The sequence below is a fragment of the Neomonachus schauinslandi genome, chromosome 14, assembly GCF_002201575.2.
Source record: "Neomonachus schauinslandi chromosome 14, ASM220157v2, whole genome shotgun sequence".
Classification (NCBI taxonomy): Eukaryota; Metazoa; Chordata; class Mammalia; order Carnivora; family Phocidae; genus Neomonachus; species Neomonachus schauinslandi.
In genome coordinates, this window is record NC_058416.1 from 79,340,130 (window position 1) to 79,359,661 (window position 19,532).

At 50.1% G+C, this 19,532-nt stretch overlaps 2 protein-coding genes across 5 annotated transcripts in view; one reads left to right on the forward strand and one right to left on the reverse strand.

The window, feature by feature from the left end:
- RNFT2 (ring finger protein, transmembrane 2) overlaps nucleotides 1-15,689 on the reverse strand; it is a 64,684-nt gene extending 48,995 nt beyond the window's left edge. Inside the window, exons 1-6 of the mRNA XM_021698666.1 lie at nucleotides 15,666-15,689; nucleotides 15,093-15,151; nucleotides 10,165-10,643; nucleotides 9,707-9,783; nucleotides 6,364-6,464; nucleotides 2,896-3,049 (exon numbers count right to left, since the gene is read on the reverse strand). Of these exons, the coding sequence (XP_021554341.1) occupies nucleotides 2,896-3,049; nucleotides 6,364-6,464; nucleotides 9,707-9,783; nucleotides 10,165-10,643; nucleotides 15,093-15,151; nucleotides 15,666-15,689 (894 nt within the window). The remainder of the gene's footprint in view (nucleotides 1-2,895; nucleotides 3,050-6,363; nucleotides 6,465-9,706; nucleotides 9,784-10,164; nucleotides 10,644-15,092; nucleotides 15,152-15,665) is intronic.
- A 2,091-nt stretch (nucleotides 15,690-17,780) lies between these two features.
- Nucleotides 17,781-19,532, forward strand: part of SPRING1 (SREBF pathway regulator in golgi 1) — a 19,403-nt gene continuing 17,651 nt past the window's right edge. For 2 of the 4 annotated variants that reach the window (XM_044921087.1, XM_044921088.1), the window contains exon 1: nucleotides 17,848-18,041. In XM_044921087.1, coding sequence (XP_044777022.1) covers nucleotides 17,931-18,041 — 111 coding nt within the window. In that variant the 5' untranslated portion in view covers nucleotides 17,848-17,930. Of the gene's footprint in view, nucleotides 18,042-19,532 lie in introns of all 4 variants that reach the window. The other 2 variants (XM_044921086.1, XM_021698611.2) reach the window with 2 other exon arrangements.

A 19,532-nucleotide genomic window follows, 5' to 3' on the forward strand; every position in this document is an offset into this window, starting at 1 on the left:
GGTGTGGGCAGGGTTTAGGGAAGGCAACCAGGGGTGGAGAAGCTTCCTCAGGCTGCGAGCTGTTATCCCCCTAGCTTGGGTTACTCGTCATTACTCTCCCTTGACAGAAAGCTGTCTGTGGGGGGCTGCCCATGATGGGACCTGTGAGTTTAGAATCGTTTCCCACATCTGTGAAAGGGGATGGTAGTAATAACAGTACCTGCTTCATGGAGTTGTGCAGATTCAATGAGCTTATGTGTATAAAGCACTCAGAACAGCACTGACCTGAAAGATGTCCCCATCCTGATCCCCCAAAGCTGTGAATGTCCCCTTCCACGGCAAAGAGCACTATGGATCTTGGGATGGGGAGATCATCCCGGATTCTCTGGGCGGGTTCAATGTCATCACAAGGGTCCTCATGAGATGGAGGCGGGAGTTTCAGGGTTAAAGAGGTGATGATAGAAGCAGAGGTCAGAAAGAGAAAAGAGAGAAGGACTCAACCTGCCGTTACTGATTGAAGATGGAGGAAGAACACAGCCCTGCCAACACCCTGACGTTGGCCCAGTGAAACCCATTTTGGAATTCTGACCTCCAGAACCATAAGACAACAAATTTATGTGGCAGTTTGTTACAGCTGCCGTAGACTCATATGCTAGAGGAAGAAATACCTCTGCCTCCTGTCCTTTCAGGCTTCCCATTGGCTGACCAGCTGGAAGCCGGGGGCCGCAGGAGCCCATTTGTGTAGTTCGCCCAGGTCAGCCTGAGTGGGAAAGGATACTGTGGACCGTATCTCTGGAAGGGCCAGAGGAAGATATCCAGCACAAGTATTATCCCCATTTTGCAGACGGGGAAACTGAGGCACGAGAGGCTAGGTAAGCCATCCAAGGTCACACAGCTAGGAAGGGGTATAGCTGGGACCTGAATGTCAACGTGCCCAATGCTAAAGTTGACATGTCTAACCATCGGGCCACACTGCTTCCCATTGTCAAATCCCTGCTGCCGACCTGGTACTTGGCGTGAGCTCAGCGGGTGAAGGGTAATGGTGATGGTGGTCTCAGAGGGGCATGTGGGGAGGCATCTCAGGACTTCCTGAGATCTGTTGTTTCCCTTTGGTCTTTCTTCTCATTGTCTCTTTTCTTTCTTTTTTTTTTTTTTTTAATATTTTATTTATTTATTTGACAGAGAGAGACACAGTGTGAGAAGGAACATAAGCAGGGGGAGTGGGAGAGGGAGAAGCAGGCTTCCTGCTGAGCATGGAGCCCGATGTGGGGCTCGATCCCAGGACCCCGGGATCATGACCTGAGCCGAAGGCAGATGCCCAACGACTGAGCCACCCAGGCACCCTTCCGTGTCTCTTTTCTGTCTTTATGCCATTTTAGACTCCCTGGCACTGCCCCTGGGCATCAGACCTGTGCCTTCACCTAAGGAAACCACAGTAACCTAGGATTTTGGTTCAACTGAATAAACCACATGGTGGGGAAGTGAAGGTGAGGCGTGGGGGATACAAAATCAGACCCAGACTGCCCTGATGTGAAATAATAAAAAATTATCTCTACTGGTCTCTGCCTCCAGTTGCTGAAAATGAGCTCCTAAATCCCTTGGAATTTCCTGTAGTATCTTTGGTTCTAATGAGGTGACTCCTGGTGGGCTCCTGGATGGGGGCTGGTCACCAGAAAAACCAAGCTATGATCAGAAGCTTAGAACTTTCAGCCCTATCTCCCTTATTCCAGAGAGGGGAGAGGGGCTGGAAATGCAGTTAATGATCAATCATGCCTATGTGATACAGCCTCCATAAAAATCCCAATACTGCGGGGTTCTGAGAACTTTGGGGTTGGTGAACACGTCCACATGCCGGGAGGGTGCTGCACCCCAACTCCATGGGGACAGAAGCTCCTGTGCCCAGGACCCTTCCAGACCTCACCTTATGTGCCTCTTCATCTGGCTAATCCTCAGTATCCTTTATCTTATCCCTTATGATATGATAAGCAGGTAAATGAAAGTTAAGTGTTTCCCTGAGTTCTGTGAGCTATTCTAGCAAATGACTGAACCCAGCTGGTGTCGGAGCATTGCCTGATGTGGGGGAACCCCACACATGTGGTGTCAGAAGTATTGAGTGTGTGAGTAAAGAAGGGACACAGCAGTGTTTTCCCGATGCACTTGGTCAATGGCTTTGGGCACTCAAGATGGATGGCCAGTTCCAACCTGCTTTCCTGCCAGCCAAGGCCTGTGATGAATTCTGGGCTGTCTGAAGTTGAAAAGATGGACTGCTCTTACAGAATGGAAAGCAGGAGTCTTCAGAAATTCTTGAGTGCGTCTCCCTCTGTCCAGATTCCCTGCTTCGAGTGTTCTTGCAGAGGCATTGATATTAATTAACCTCTAAAGATGATGTCTTTTCCCAACTCTGCTCAGTCCTCTGAATTACAACAGCTATCTGCTCCAACACCTACCAGCAGGCCTTTCCTGCAGGCAAAGCACCCCTGCCACCACACCCCATCCTGTGTCCACGGCAGACATCCCTAATCGAGGCACAGAAAGATGGAGTTTGTTTCTTCTGAGCCCCAGTACCCTTCCCTTTAAAAAACAACACTCCTAAAGTCACAAAGATTTGAAACCTATGAAAGCCATCCTTCCCTGGGAGAAGCAGGACTCAGGGCATGGCAACGTGCTTTTTTCCTTTCTCAGGTGACATTTAGATGAAAATTGCATGAAGGGCAGTTTTGAACAATGAAACTCAGAAGTGCCCTTGAGGAGTAGAGGATGGCGGTGACAACAAAGAACATGCTCAGACTCGGGGAACTGTAAGAGGTGGGTGACATATGGTGGCATCAACTCTGCCCGCACCTACTCTTAAGGTGACCCGAATACCCTGCATGATCAGCGTGACTGGGGCTATCTGTGGCCACAGCTAGTGCCTACCTTGGACTTGACAGCCAGGATGATCTTGGGCAGGGCCACGACGAGGCACTTGAGGGCAATGGTGACATACTTCAGCACAAAATCAGCGATGCCCACAATCCACAGCAGGTCGAAAAAGTCCAGCGTCTCCAGGTTGGGCTTCAGGAATATGAGGCTGGGGGAGAAGGGGAGATGGTTCAGAGAGTCCAGACACTCGCTTAGGATCCCTGGCCCTTCTGGGAGCCTTGTAAGTATTACCTGTAGACAGAGCCCTGAACTGGGGATCAGACATCTGTGTCCTCTTTCTGAATCTGCTGCTAACTTGCTGTGTGACTTCAGGTGGGTGTCTTAACCTCTCTGAGCCTCAGTTCCCCTGAGGGCTATGCAAGGAGATTGGCCAGGAGCCTCATTAGTTAAGGTGCCTTCCAGTTTTATGAGTCCACAATAGGCTTCCACAGAGGAAGCGAAAGGGAGGGAGGCAAGTAGGCTGGCCAACACTATATAGGGAGGAGGGAAACTGATGTGCAGACACCTCTGTTCACTGTATCTCATTGTCCTGCACAGTGAGCATTGCTTATTCCCACTTTATAACTGAAGCACTGAAGCTTGGAGAGGTGAAGTACGTGGCCCAAGGTCACATGGCATGATAAGCATATGGGCATTAATATCAGAAAGACCTGAATTTGAATCCAGTTTTCTCCATTTATTGGACCCTGGGCGAATCATGTTATCTCGTAAGCCTCAGGGTTCTCCTCTGCAAAATGGAAGTCATTCCCTCCTTCATAGTGTTATTGGTGGGATTCGACTGAGATAACAGACGTACTACAGACCCTGCCATGATAGTAACGGCAACCCTATGAGGTAGGCACTATTACGGCCCCATTTTGCAGATGAGGAAACAGAGGCACAGAAAGATAAAGTACACGCACAAGGTCCTACAAACACTAAGGGGCAGAGGTGGATTCTGACCTGGATATCCTGGCTGTACTTAGTGCTTTCAGTCTTTATCCCATAGCAGCGCTATTCGGAGTATGTAAACCCATTCTACCCATCTGTGACCAGGTAAGTTAACCTCACATTCAATTTTTGCACTTACCTTGTTAAACACAGACAACAAGCCGTTCTCCAACTGGCATTGGTCCATGGACCACACTTTGAGTAGCACTGCTCTCTACCATCTCTGAGAGTAATGATGTTAGTCATAATAACATAATAGCTAGGATATCTTGGCTATTTACATCATTGCTGGCCTATCCTACAGACTTCACATGTCTTAACTCATTTCATTTTCCCAAAGACTCTATGAAGCAGGTGCTATGATTATTCCCATCTGAGCTGGAGAAACCAGAGCACCAAGAGGTAGAGTCACCTGCCCATGGCTCTTGGCTGGAATGAGAGCCAGGATAGGAACCAGCATCCAAACTGTGCTGGTCCACTCGCTTTTCCTCCTGCTGATTCAAGGCTCTGAGCAAAGGCCACACCAAGTCCTCTCTGTCCCCCATAAAGCAAGGAACAGTGCACACAGCCCAGCGTGGATGCTTTCTGAATGCTTCTCACATATTCTGCTGGGCTGGCAGGAAATAGCACAAACCGGGCTCTCTTATGATAGCATCCAAGGAATGAAGTGGTCTATTTTTTACTTTTATTTTAAAAAATCTATTTCTATTTGTAATAAAGATCCTCAAAGAGTCAAGAGTAGGGCAAAATCAATAAACACAACCTATTTTGGCAACCTCTCCCGATACCTTCTGTGTCCTTTCACATTCTAGTCTTGTCTCTGGAGGATGCCTCTCCTCCAAGTTGGAGTGGCCATCCACGTTATAACTCAGGGAGAGGCCGGCACCTCTGCTTCTGCTCCCATTCTGCCCCGGGACCCTGGGCTGCTTGGCTCTGCTTCTCTATTAAGCTTCTGTGATGGCAATACAATGAGGATCTGACTTCCACTTTTATCTCAGAGACACCAGCTGGTGTTAGATTCACCTGTCTGGGTTGTAGCTCACCGTCTTAGGGTTTCTTTTTTTTTCCTTTTTTTGCTTTTGGAGGAGGGACAGGGCCAAAGTGTTTTTGCAGATTGATTGCTAAGTCCACTTCCTTCTTTTCTTTTTTTTGTTTTTTAAAGATTTTATTTATTTATTTTAGAGAGAGCACGAGCATGCACACATTGGGTGGGGGGGGGGGAAGGGCAGAGGGAGAAGAGAATCTTAAGCAGACTCCATGCCCAGTGCAGAGCCCAACATGGGGCTTGATTCCAGGACCCTGCGATTATGATCTGAGCAGAAACCAAGAGTCGGACGCTTAACAAACTGCACGACCCAGGCGCCCAAGTCCACTTATTTCTAACGTTCACTATGAACTTTAATGGACTGATGTATTTTATTGTCAGTTTCACCCCTCCTGAGGCACCACCACCAACACCTATGGTAATTCATCATGAAAGAATAGTATCAATCATGATAGGATTATGATATATCAATGTTTCAGTTTACCCAGTACTTTTCATGTATTATAACATCTGGCCTTCTGAATAATTGGCCTGTCAGGTGGATAAGGCAAGAATAACCTGGTCCTGGTTTCACAATGAGGAAACTGGCATAAGGAGTTTCCATTATTTGCCAAAGGGCACAAAGCTGGTAAGCGGAAGGATGCTGGTCATTCGAGTTCAAATCCTAGGAAGATTCAATCTCACTGTCAAAGACTGCCTACCAGGACTAAGACTCATTAGGAAAAGCTTCATGAAGCCGCAGTTTCCCCACCTGCGAAATGGGGCCAGCAATACCCTGCTGGGTCACTGGGAGAGTAAAAGGAGCTAATGGCTATGGGGTTCACTTACAAACACATTCTAGACCATTGACATTATTACGGAAGGGGGCTCAACTCTGTTGCTTTTCTCCTAAGCTTCTCTCTCCCTTTCTGTGCTGCCAGTTTGACTCAGCCCTGGTTCAATGGGGGCACAGAGGTCTAAGCCTATGAATGTGATCATGCTCAGACAATGGCATGAGCTGGAAATTCATCCAAGTTTCTGGGAAATGCTACCTCCTCCACCCTCCATCCACCAGGACCTTGATATTCTGGGCCAGTGTGTGTGATGTGTCTTGATGCCTTAGAACTAACTCCCCAAATTGCTTTTATGGAGTGGTCCCAAAAAGTGGAGAAACTGCCCATTCCTCAAGGTCCATTTTTAAAAGAGACATCCGTGATTTGGAAGCTTGGCTGGAGTTTCAGCCTAGTCCTACAGGCCCTCGCTGGCCAACCCTCTCCCACCTACCCACTATGTGGTTACTGGGAAATGTAAGTCACACATGTGGCTTGCAGTGTGTTTCTATTAGAGAACTCTGCCCCAGCACACATATATATAACAAGAGGGTGGGATTGAAAACGTACATGACACAGAGCCACTGCATCGTTCTCATGTGAGGCAGCTGTGTGTCCCAAGCCCAGCAAAGTACCCCCTACTTTCCCACCAGGGGTCAGACCTCCCTGCTTGCTCACCTGTTGTACAGCTGTTGGGAACTGAACGTATAGAGCACATATAGGGTGTTCCCCGCCAGAAAGGCCAAGATCCACAAAATGACCAGCACCGACCTCTTCTCCTGGAGACAAAGCAAGAGACTTGTAGGGATGCTGCAATGCCAGAGGTGCACATTGCAAAACATTCCAGAATGTTCTCTGACAAGTAGCCACTTTTCCCTTTCTCAAAGGTTTGGAAGAAGCAGGGCTGAGGGTGTGGAGCGCTCAGTGCCCCGTGCATGGTTACAGAGCGCTGGCATCTTCCCACCCCCCTGGAACCCAAGGGTGGTCCCAGAGAAGGTGACAGAAATGTGGAGCCTGGTATGTGAAAAAGCAGGAAGGCTCTACGGGTAGCAAGGATTCTGGAGCCGGACGGCCTGGGTTCAAATCCTTGATCTGTAGCCGCAGGGCTGGGCAAGTTCCTGAAACTCTCTGCGTTTCCCTCTCCTCATCTGTAAAATGGGTACATACCGTGACTCCATTACAGAGTTGTGAGAATCGATGTACATGAAATGTTTAGAATGGTGCCTGCATGCAGTCAATGTTGGTTCACATTTCCTGTAAGGACTGGACGCACAGAGCAGGGAAGCAGCTCTTGCTCAAGGGCACATGTGTTAAGCCTCAGTGCCCTCATTTGAAAATGGGAGTTTTGCTAAGGATGAAGGAAAATTCATAAATGTAAACTTTCAGTCTGGTTTCGGCTCATGTTTCGGACTCACTAAATGACAGGATCTAGGATCCAGATTTTCCAACGCAGCAGTCGATTCAAATCTACAGGTTGACAAATTCTGCTCTCCCTTTTTCTAGCCTGGACCATGGGGGCTACTATCCTGGCCTGACCATTCAACCCAGGGCCACAGTTATAGTGTTCAATTCAAGCTCACACACATGGCCAGCAAAGTCTTTCCTCAAACCATCCCTATTTCTTTCTCCAGGCTCATTTCTGATTAGTCCCCAGGAAGCCAAGCTGGAAAACTTTCTTGGTTTCCTGTTTCCCAGCAGCTTCTCAGCCTGAGAGCCATCCCAAGGAATTTCTAGAGGAGGTGCGGGGCAGGGTGTGCTCCTGCCTATGTAGTCTGGGAGATACACACAGACTCCTGTGCTGCTGATTCCCAAAAGCTCATCTTTTCCTGGATCAGGGCGGCTGCATTGCTGGAATAAGATGAGGTCATAACTTTCTCAGTGTAACCTTCCCTGCGGTTTTGGTAAATGCTCCACTGTCTCTAGACACAGGTCAGTGCCCCGTGCATGGTTACAGAGCACATTTCCACAGAGTAGACAAAATAAATGCATCTCCATCCACCCATTATTCCAGGAGTGGTCAAGGTTAATGACCCTAGAAACCACCTCCAACCAACCAACTGCTCTTATCAATGTGAATAATCTACTCAGCAGCCCTTCTTACTCCAATAAATAATGGATTCCAGTTTAATCCTCCTGTAAATCCAAACCAGAGGTGGAATACAAAGAGAATTAGCAATGCCCTGAGAAGCCAAACTCTGAAGGACAAAAGGGGAGAGTTCTCCAGCAGTAAGTTGATATTTCTAAACTTACAAGGGTCATGCAGAATCTCTTTCACAGAAAATGTGTATGGACAGACAATACATCAGCTGTGTCTTCATAGGGTTCAAGGATCCCTACCTAGAACACCTACCCACGGATATAGGCAGCCTCTGACCCCTAAAATTTAAGCCAAGGCAATATTTAGATGTTCCGCATTTGAGAGAGAGCAACCAAAAGTGTCCTATTATGGTGTTGATCAACCTGCTATTCTAATAACAGCAGAAAGGAGTTTGCATAAAGAAGATGAGACCAAGGGTCAAGAAGAACCTCTGGTCCATGCCCAGCTCTGAACCTCAACGTGCTCATCTGTCAAATGGAGACTGAGCCGCCTTCTGTGCCTCAGAGAGGCCCAGATGCTTTTAAGAAAGCCCCAGAGAACGATGGAGAGAAGGACCAGAGAGGATGGTGGTTGTTAGGGGATCGCATGCACAGTAGAAAGCATAGGTTTATTAAAAGTAGCTCAATTAAATGTTTCCTATACACCAGGCCCTGTGCTAAACACCTCCTAAGCACTGTCTCATTTGACCCCCTCTATGAGTGTATGAAGTCGGTATGAATGGTTCCTTTTTCAGGGCAGCACTGGGGGACTGAGATCACCAAGGTAACCTATCCCAGGGCCTGTGTGCAGGTGGCTGGAGGGGCTGTGTTCAACCCCGGTTGAAATCAAATACTTATCTGTGCAGAGCTTCTCTGCCCGACACCACCACTTTCACGGACTGTGTGACCTCATACACAAGGCACTTAGTGTCTCTGAGCCACCGCTTCCTCATTGGGAAAATGAGCTAAGAATGATTCTGTCTCCCTCCAGGGCCGCTGGGACAAATCTGCAAGATGAACTATGCCATCTGCCCAGCTTTGTGCTTGGCGTGGTTAGCACCAAGCGGAGGTTACATGGGAACTCGGGATGATGATGGTGAAGCTGGTGAACCAGCAGTGCCAGTGGGCTGGCCTCAACCGTGACAGTGGCCAGGCAGATAAGGGTGCTGTGGGCACATGGGGGAGACGCTGCAGTTGGGAGGGTGCGGGAGAAGGATGGCACATCCAGGGATCTCTGCCCAGGAGTGGCAGGCAGAAGAGTGGCCTCCCGGAGACGTCCCCGTCCTAGTCTCTGTCACCTGTGGCTATGTTAGCAGAATTTATTTATTTATTTTTTAAAGATTTTATTTATTTATTCATGAGAGACAGAGAGAGAGGCAGAGGCAGAGGGAGAAGCAGGCTCCCCTCGGAGCAGGGAGCCCGATGTGGCACTGGATCCCAGGACCCTGGGATCATGACCTGAGCCGAAGGCAGACGCTTAACCGACTGAGCCACCCAGGCGTCCCTATGTTAGCAGAATTTAGATGGCTATGCAGCTAACCTTGAGATGGGGAGATGCCTGGATTTTCTAGCTGGGCCCGATGTAATCACAAGAGTCCCTAAAAGCAGAAGAGGACACAGAAGGGAGCGTTCCCAAGGAGATGTGACCACAGACAGACAGGTGGGCATAGAGATGCGGCATTGAGGGCTCAGAGGAGGTGGAAAAGGGGCCACGAGCCAAAGAATGTGGGTGACCTCTAGAACCTGGGAAAGGCAAGGCAAGGGGATCTCCTCTGAAGCCTCCCGAAAGAACAGTCGTGTTGACAGCCGATCTTCACCTGGAGAGACCCGCTTCAGACTTCTGATCCACAGAACTATCAGAGAGTAAATCTGTACTGTTTTAAGCCACTGAGTTTGTGGTCACGCGCGACAGGCGCGTAGGACACCAACTCGCCGAGTGACTCACCTTCAGAGAGACCTGTTCTCGCAGCGTGGAGTTGGCGTAGGCAAAGGTGCTAGCCATCCCGATGCACACGGCAATGCCTGTGGGACAGAAGAGGTCCGCCACGGTCCTCTCAGGCTCCTTGGGCCTGGCCCGAGCTTACGAGGCACCATGAGCAACATTAAAAAGTCACTACCCTCTATTCCTTTACGCCAACCGAGCAGCAGAGGAAGTTTCTGCAGGACAAACGACAACCCCCACTGGACAGAGGATGACACAGGCTCAGAGAAGGCGAGTGACTTGTCCCAGGTCACACAGCTGGCCGAGCAGGATCGCATCCCAGGTCTGACTCGGAATCCCATACTCTTAAGCACTGGGCACCATGAAGGCCTCTACAACCCTGCCCTGGCCCTTGGGATGAAGGGGCCCCGACCCGGCAGGTGAAGCCCCAAGCTGCCACACCCGCAAGCCCCCAGACTCACCGAGCTTGTGCTGGAAGCACACTTTGGCCAGGAGGATCAGGATGAAGGGCAGGCCTTTCTGGAGCCAGCAGACCACGGCCTTCAGCTCGGACAGGGCAGGGGCGGGCGTCCCCGGCTGCTCGTCGCCCCCCTCGTCCGAGTGGGCGCGGTGGTCCCCGCCCACGTGCTGCAGCAGTGAGCTCCCGCGGTGGCCGCTGTGGTGGAAGTGGTGGTGGGGCTGGCGGTGGTGGTAGGCGCCCCCCTCGCCCCGGCCCCCGCCCTCCTCCCTGGACGCAGGCATCTGGATGAACACGTCCCCGCCTCCGGCCGATGCCCCCAGCACCAGGCTGGACGGAAACGGGGTGGCGGGCAGGCTGCCCGCTGGGAGGCTGGGGAGACCAGAGAAGAGCGCAGGTGGGGAGGCCGACTCTGCCTTCAGACTCTCAAAGACACCGCCTTCATCCACGCTCGCCTCAGAGCTGAGCGCTTGGCTGCGATTTCTGGGCCAGGAGGGAAAAGAGAGCCCCACCAAGTCAGGGGGGGGAGAGAAAGACGGCACCCCAGTGGAGGATGGGGGGCAAACAAGAGTACCAATATTGTTGCAGGCCGAATTGTTTTCCACCCCTCCCCATTCCTTTGTTGAAGCCCTAACCCCCGGACCTCAAAAGTGACTGTACTTGGAGACGGGGTCTTTGCAGTGGGTGATTAAGTTAAAATGAGGCCACTAGGGTGGGTCCTAATCCAATATGACTAGTGTCTTTATAAGAGGAGATTAGGACATGGACACACACAGAAGACCAGTGAGGACACAGGGAAAGGAGGAGGCCATCCACAAACCAAGGAGAAAGGTTTCAGAAGAAACCGACCCTGCCCACACCTTGATCTTGGACTTCCAGCCTCCAGAATAGTAACACAATAAATCGCTAACGTTTAAGCCACCCAGCGTGCGGTATGTCACAGAAGCCCTGGCAAACTGAGACAGACAGTACCAGCAACAGGGTCATAATCTTCATGGAAAATTTACCGTGCGCCAGATAGTTTTCTAAAGGCTTCCCGTTGATTAAATCATGACACCCTCCTATCAACTCTGTGAGTTAGGTACCAATATTACCGCCATCTTACAGATCAAGAAACTGAGCCCAGAGAAAGGAACACGTCCTGAGTCACATAGCCAGGAAGGGACAGGACAGGAGAGATTCAACTAACTCCAGAGCCTGTTTTCTTCACCACTCTACTCTACTGAAAAGCCAGCACAGATTCTATGATTCTAGAATAACCTCAGGAACCCAGGGACCCCAGCCCTGGAATTTTCAATGACTCCCAGTTTCCACGAGGGCCCAGCCTTGGGTCACAGCTGATATTTGGAGAGCAGCAGACAGTAACATCAAGAAGACTCAACAGAAGAGCCCACATTCAAACCCCAGCTCCACGCTTCCTAGGGGGCTTCCTAGGGGCCTTAGCAATCCGGCACTCACTTTTCTCACCTGAAGATGGTAGAAACACCATTCATACATAGAATTCCTGTGGGATCAAATTTACAACAGCCTTTTCAGTGTACCCAGCACAGAGCAGGAGCTCAATACATGGGATCCCTCTGGAGAGACCTCCGGGGCCAAATGCCTTCTCTAGTTCCAACCACAGCCTCCTGTACTGCTATCTGGCAAAGGATTCTGTGGCTCTTTGAGAGCCATTGCTGGAGGAGCAGAGAGCTCAGAGTTACCCCTACAAGACTGGAGAGCCCCGAACCGGGTACACTCTGCCATGAGCACCATGCCTGGGAGGTCTGGAGGTCAGCTCTCTTGGGCTTGCCTTCTTTTCAAATGGGAGCATGATGTGGAAACTCAGTCTGCCCAACAGAGACAAGTAGAGCTGGTTTGCTAGGTGTGCAGGTGTCAGGGGGAGGAGCAAAGAGCCTCCCTCCCCTCACTTGCCCCCAAGGCACCTCGCAGACCCCTATGGTACTTAAAATATGTCACGACCTTACTGAGTGTGAGAGCTGAGTTCCAGTCATCCTCTGTGGACCCCACAACCCAGGGCATGCAGTAGGTACTCAGTAAACGTGTGCTAGCTTTCATCGAGGCACATCATCCTAGACTCTGTATGATCTACTGTCCACTCGGAGACCAGGATGCATTTTAAAAAACACATATTTGATTATTTCACTGTCCCACTGAAAGGGCTTCCCATTCTAAACTCCCTCCTGCAGGTTTAGATAACCACTATCCATAGGGACGAATATCATTCCCATTTTACAGATAAAGAAACTGAGGCTCAGAGAGACAAAACTGTCAGATGTCCTGGACGCTCTGGCTCCAAACTCCAATGTCACCATGTGCCTTTTTCTCACTGCCCAAGGGCTTCCTACTGCAGGGCCTTTGCATAGACACCGGGATGTCTTCCCACCCCGCACCCATCCCACCTGGGTCACCTATGCTCATCCATCAGATTGCAGGTAAAATCTCTCTTGCTTGGTGGCGTCCTTCCTACCTCCCAGACAATGACAGTGTCCTTGTTTCTTGTTTTCACTATCCCTAACCCACTGCATGGGAGTGTTCCCAAGTATCATTTCACTGCCTACCTCTGGCTCTCAACCATGGCGGCACATTATAATCACTCAGGGGAGCTTCTGAAAAATACAGGTGCCTAAGACCCAGTGTTAACCAATTGAATCAAAATCTTTGGCGGTGGGCCTTGACATCTCTAGTTCGTGAGAGCCCTCTAGGTGATTCTAATGTTCAGTCAGCACTGAGAACAGCACTTCAGGCTGGGCCCTGCTCCAAGAGGTCAAAGATCATGATTGTTTATTCCTACTGTCTCTCTCCAGCCCAGCACAATGCACCAGGCACACACAGCATGGTCAATAAATACTGTTTGAAAGAATGAATGAATGAGCATAATAAAAGCTCTGAGAAGGCCTGCAACTGAAGAAAAAACTAATTTTGTTGAAACTTAAGTGTTTCCCAACCTTATTTGACCATGGGATTCCTTTATTCTGTGGAAAACCTATTACCATCTTAGGGGACATTGTGAAATGACTGTGAAACCCAGCAGGGGACACGCTGGCCTGGAGAAATCTCAGGGTTGGCTTCTCTAGCTCCATAAACTTGACCTGGGAGGAAACGATCATAAACCTGGTGCAAGGGAGGGAACTTGGAGATGGCTACCCACTCTCCCACCCCATGGCCTATCCCTGCTGGCTCCCCAAACCCAGGAGATGTATGGTCCTACTCCCTTGGGCTTGGGATAACAATAAAAATAATATTAATAACAACAACAACAACAGACACCATGGCTATGACCCTCAAGGGGCCGTGAGCTTTTTCTGCACTTCAAGAAACTGAGCTCAGAAAGCAGGAGTTCTGGCAGCTGCCCACGCTGACCCACATAGGGGCCAGCCTCTCTCCGCCATTGGGCCCTGGAAAGCCCTCCTGGCCCCCTGAGCTCACCAGCACGGAGTTTACTGGGCTCAGGGGGCCTCTAGAACTCAGGGAAGACTCAACCCACCAAGGGCTTTTTATAGCTTGCCTCCCTTCCCCGGGCCCCTCCTCAGTATCCAGCCGAGATTTCAGCCTAAATGGGAAACAATATTCCTTGGAGGACTGAGGCTGTTTCCAACTTAACCATTTCAGGGCTAGAATGTGAGGCAGCCCAGGAGGAGAAGTGGATCCACCCAGATAGGATGCAATCATAATATGGTGCCACAAAGCATGGACTAAGGGGGAGCAGGGGTGATGGGCTGGGGCCTGAATCTCAGCCTGCTGCTTCCTGGCTGTGTGACTTCAAGTAACTTACTTTCCTTCTCTGAGCTTCACTTTCCTCAACTGTAAAAATAGTGGTAAAAATAGTCCTGACCTCATCAGGCTAATGTGAGGGTGGTGCAGGGTAAGCACACCATACACGGTGGCCATTATTTTCCTGCTGCGGTCTCTGCCCCCAAAGACCTCACGGTTCACTTGAGGGCAGACAGCGATTCTGTCTTCAGAGGCTAGAAAAGCTCCAAGAGCCATGCTTATTATATGCCAGATGCTGTGTTTGTGCATTTTCATGCTCATTCGCTCATTCATCAACAACCCTGAGTTTTATTATCTGGATTTTATTGCGGGGAGGGGGGAAGAAACTGAGATCCAGGGGTGGAGTTGTTCACCAAAGGCACCACAGATGGGAAATGGCTAAGCTGGGATTTTGGCTGAGGGTCATCTGACTTAAGGCCAGTGCTCTTCCTTGTAGAACAGGCAGGGCTGATGCAAAACAGTCTTAATGGGACTGGCAGACACACTGTGACCTTGTCGTCAACCTTGGGCTCGCAGGGGACCCGGCATGGGATGTGAAGGCAGAGCTCAGATGCCTGGTCCTGGGATGTATGTACAGCACAGGTGGAGAGTGTCACAACGTGAGAACACATCTCCATGGTGTGGACTCTCTTGGACTTCACTAGACAGTAATGCTAGCTCATGAGTGTTTTCTGAGATTTTTTTTCTATTTGTCTATTTGGCATCTGCTAATAAAAGCTGTGGCCTGTGCTTACTCCTTGCTTCTTTCTGCCTCCCGACTGACACTGGTGCTTCCCCCTGTGGCCCTTCCTGGAAAGGCGTACCCCACTCTCTTGGGAAATGTAAGGAACCAAATCTTCTCCCAGTGCCCTTAGCCTCTCTATGTCCTCACTCACTCACCTCTGTAAGTTAAAATCTGTGGGAACGATCATTGATGCAATGAGTCAAGCGGATCGCCTGTCCCACGGGCTTTGGGGATTACCCTAAAAGCAAGAGCAAGCTGCTGTATTGAGAAGTATATGCCATCACTGGGCAAAGCAGTTTCCAACCAGATCTCCTTTGCTTATCTCACAAGTAACCCCGAAAGGCAGGTATTATTCAATCGAGATTTGGTTTGCCCCAGACCATCTGAAGCCCAGAGCCTCCAGATGAAACGAAACCAGGAGAGGTCCTACCTACCTTTCAGGTGGACCGTTATCCGTGTTACTGCTGTGGCGCCTCTGCATTTTCCTTAAGACCTGGAAGTCAACATATGGCATGAGCTAGAGTCTCTCAACATTCCCATTGCCGGTCGGATTGCCAAGGCAACTGTAAACAAGTATTATTACTCCTACCTCACATCCCCAGAGTTATCTGACATTCTGCAAACCCTGCTTGCATCCGTTAGGTCATCCAACTCTTAATTCAACATTCATTCCCTGGGAGGAAAGTGTTATCACCCCATTTTGCAGATGAGGATGTTGAGACCCAGAGGCGGAGGAAGAATTCCTCATGTGAGAGGCAGCAGTGAAATGTGGAGCAAGGAGATGCTGGAGGATGGGAGAATGAGACATGGCTTTGGAACTGATGCTGCTCCTAACATGCTGTTAGGAGCACCCTTGGACAAATCAGCAACCTCTCTGTGGCCTCAGATGCCCCATCTGTTAAATTGGGGGGTTGATGGTGTGTGTGACTGAAACCCAAAGCTACCTTCCAGCCCTCACATTTAATATGGTGATAATAAGGATGTGAATTCTCATGGAGACACATCACCTGGGTCACTGTGAGGAGCCACATGGACTTCAGAACTCCATGTTGATGACGCCTGAGGTGGGCCTTCAGGGCTCTGATGGGGTTGTGACCGCTAGAGTCCAGAGAAAGCAGGCCTCTCCCTCCACTTCCTCCAGAAGGATGCACAGGTCACCAGAGCTTACCAGACTCCAAACCCTGAAGGGAACAGAACACTTAAGGGAACAGTCTGTGGGATGGCTTGAACCTGAGAATGTCTTAGGGCATCATGGGTAGCTCTAAGCATATGGTTCTGTCTGCTCCCTATCTCTGGTTAGCCTCTCACTGATCCCTCTTTAGGACTCCTGAGGATATTATATTAACGAATTCTGTCCTACTGTCAAACTATGAGTCCTGATTGGGGAATACAGAAAATATGTGTGAGGCCCTCTAATGGCTTCCCATTGCAACCAGAATAGAATCCAAACTCTGTTTATGGCCTACAGGTTCTGCCTGATGCAGCTTCACCTGTTTCCAATCTTATTTCCCTCTACTCTTCCTTTAACCCCTCCCCAACAGCCACACTGGACTTTGTTTCTCAAACAGGCCGGCTTGTCCCTGCCCTCAGGGCCTTTATACGCCAGTTCTCTGTTCCTTCAATGCTTTTCCTTCTGTCTAGCTCCCTCAGGTCAAAGGTCACCTCCTCCCAGAAGCCTTCTCCTCTCATCCTCCTGACTCACCATATGTTGCCCTGTTTTATCTTCTTTAATAGCTAATGTTCACTTATATGTTTGCTTATTTATGATCTGTCCCCCATTAGAATGTAAATGCCACAAAAGCAGGGATACTATGTCTGGCTCACCCCTGTACCTCAGCATCCAGAACTGCCTAGCACAGAGTTGCATTCAACAAACAAATACTCAAATGTTTATTCAATATTTATTATGGATCTCAGTTACCTTTTTGTATATCCCTTTCTCCCTCCCTGACTTTTCACCCTAGAAAAATAAAAGCCACAGACTTTCCATGAATAGGTTTAGCCTTTTTTTTTTTTTGTATCAGGACCAAAGATGATATCTTTTAGTCGAGGACATCATAATCAGTTGTTGAATGATTTCCTAATCCTGACCACCTTCTTCAAAGGACAGCATTGGTGTTACTAGGACCACTGATTAGAGACAATTCACTGGCTAACCCTCTCTTCTCTTTTGGAAAATCAGCTAAGAAACGGGTCAGTAGCACTATCTTCACATATGAAGGAAAGCTCATTATGTAAATATTTTTTAAGAACATGCAATGTCACCTCAATGGCCCCTCCCAGTGATTCCCCATCACTTGCAAATCCTTGGGGAAAATAAAATACAGCATCCCCAAAATTCAATTCCCAAATTTGACACAGCCTCCTAAATCACATGCCCAAGATTCTACTTTCAGATGCTCGCTTTCAGGGGGCTTCAGATTCACTCTTGGAAGCAGGCCATACATAATTATTCCAATATTGAATTCTGGAATAAAATTTTGCACGTGGGATGCATCTGAACGACTGAATGAGACGCCTCTTAACACTCTGCTCCATTCATTGTACAACATCCCTCTGAAGACTTTTCAATGCATGCTTTGTTTTAAGTTGCGCCCCCAGGCCGTTACAGGAATGCACCGAAATGCACGCGAGAGCATCTGCTGCGTTCCACGCACTAGAAGCCGGCAGGTGCACTTGAGGAACAAAGCCGCGAGCATCTCTCATTCCTGCAACCAACGTTCAGCACAAGACGCCCCAGGACTGCAAGGACAGGAGACTACACGGACTGTCCCCGGAGAAAAAAAACGCGTTCTCTTTTTACCTGCCCAGACAATTCAGCAATCACAGCAGCATCATTCACGTCCTTCCAAGCCAATCACAGTCGAGGCCCGGGGAGCACGTGACTTCCGAGTGCTTCCGGCCTCTCGTCGGGTTCTCTCAGGCGTCCTTAGCCGGGCGCTAAGACCGCGGCGCTGCTACTCCTGCGGTGCGCACGCGATTGCCCGCCTCCTTTTCGGGATTCAGCCAATAGGAGGCCGCCGCTTCTCAGGGACCAATGGGGAGGAGCCGAGCGAGGCCAGTGGGCGACGCGAGCGGAGCGGAGGCGGGGCGGGGAGCGGGGTCACGTGGGGCGGCGCGGGGTGGCTGCCGGGAGCTGGCTGGGCCGGAGGCCGCGGGGCCGGCGCCCGCCGCGAGGAATGGGGCTGCCGGCCGCATAGGGGCCATGCCGCCCGGGCCCCGGGCTTTCCCCACTCCGCGCCCCGGCCGCCGCGCCCCGCGTCCGCCCCGGCATGGTGAACCTAGCGGCCATGGTGTGGCGCCGGCTCCTCCGGAAGAGGTGGGTGCTCGCCCTGGTCTTCGGGCTCTCGCTCGTCTACTTCCTCAGCAGCACCTTCAAGCAGGTCAGTGGCTGCCCGCCGCCCTCCCGCCTTTGCTCTCCCGGCCGCCTGGCTTCCCCCTGGGGTAGGGGGAGCCACCCGTGGAGCCGCGCTGCCAGTGTGTCCGAGGGTCCGGTGCGCCGGGACCGAGGACGGGCGAAGGGACCTGCTCATTTCGTTGGTGCCAGGGCGAAAAGGCGCTGCTAGGCCAGGGGCACAGGTGAAACTCGAACCCAGGTCTTTGGGCCCCTGACTGTGATTATTACCCTTACTGCTGTCTGTGTGCCTTCTACCTGCCGGGTCCAGGGCTTAGAGGGGGCGTGCGTTTCTTGCTTCTTCCACCCGGCGGTCCTGGGGATGGGTGTCCCCAGATTGCAGCGGGGGAAACTGAAACTCAGAGAGGCGGAGGTGGTAAGTAGCCAAGCTGCGAGGCCAGCGCTGGCGTACCTGGCCTGCGCTTCCTTTGGGGGCTCAGTGGTCCACCTGGGAGACTCAGCAGGACCCATGAGGTACCCTTTCTGTGCATAACTTGTTTGGATGGAATTTCCTTCTCACATCCCCATCCCTTTCGTTTTTCTTCTGTGTGATAATTTCTGGGAGAAAATGGCAGGGTGGTTTGGTGGGAAATGCGACCAAAGCATTGGACGTTTATGAGTCCGGTTTGAGCGTTTGGGTTTTTAGAAAGGGTGAGAGCATACCTCGGAGTGTATCAGGTACAATACCGGTTTATGCTGTTCCTCTGATGTCTGGTTGCTCTGATGCTCTCAAGGGTCAAGCTCGTAAATAAAATATATTAATGAATATAAAATAAACTATGTGGTCACCCTAGTTTAATAGGATCGGTGGGGGAGCTGCGTAAAGGGAACATAGGGAACTGTATCCCACCTCTTACCTTGGGCAAACAGAGAGGCTGAGTAGTGTTGTGAGCCTCTTTATTGACTGGGGTGTGTTGGTGACATTCAAGAACAAAGTGCTTCTGGGACTTGTGTTTTCTGCAACCTCACAGACACCTTCTTGTGGTCACGTGCTTTTCCTTCTCTGTCTGGCAGACCTCTGAGTGTTGCAGTGAGCCAGGACTCAATCTCTGCATTCTTCCCTACCTGACCCAGGTAATCTCTGGGACCATTGTTTATTTCCAGCTGTATGCTCTTGATACCCAAATTTGTAACTAGCCTAGACCTATCCAGAAAACTCCCCAATTCTTTTTTTTTTTTTCACGTTGAGCATTTATTTTTTTTTATTTTTTTATTCTTATGTTAATCCCCATACATTACATCATTAGTTTTAGATGTAGTGTTCCATGATTCATTGTTTGTACATAACACCCAGTGCTCCATGCAGAATGTGCCCTCCTCAATACCCATCACCAGGCTAACCCATCCTCCCACCCCCCTCCCCTCTAGAACCCTCAGTTTGTTTTTCAGAGTCCATCGTCTCTCCTGGTTCGTCTACCCCTCCGATTTCCCCCCCTTCATTCTTTCCCTCCTGCTACCTTCTTTTTTTTTTTTTTTTTTT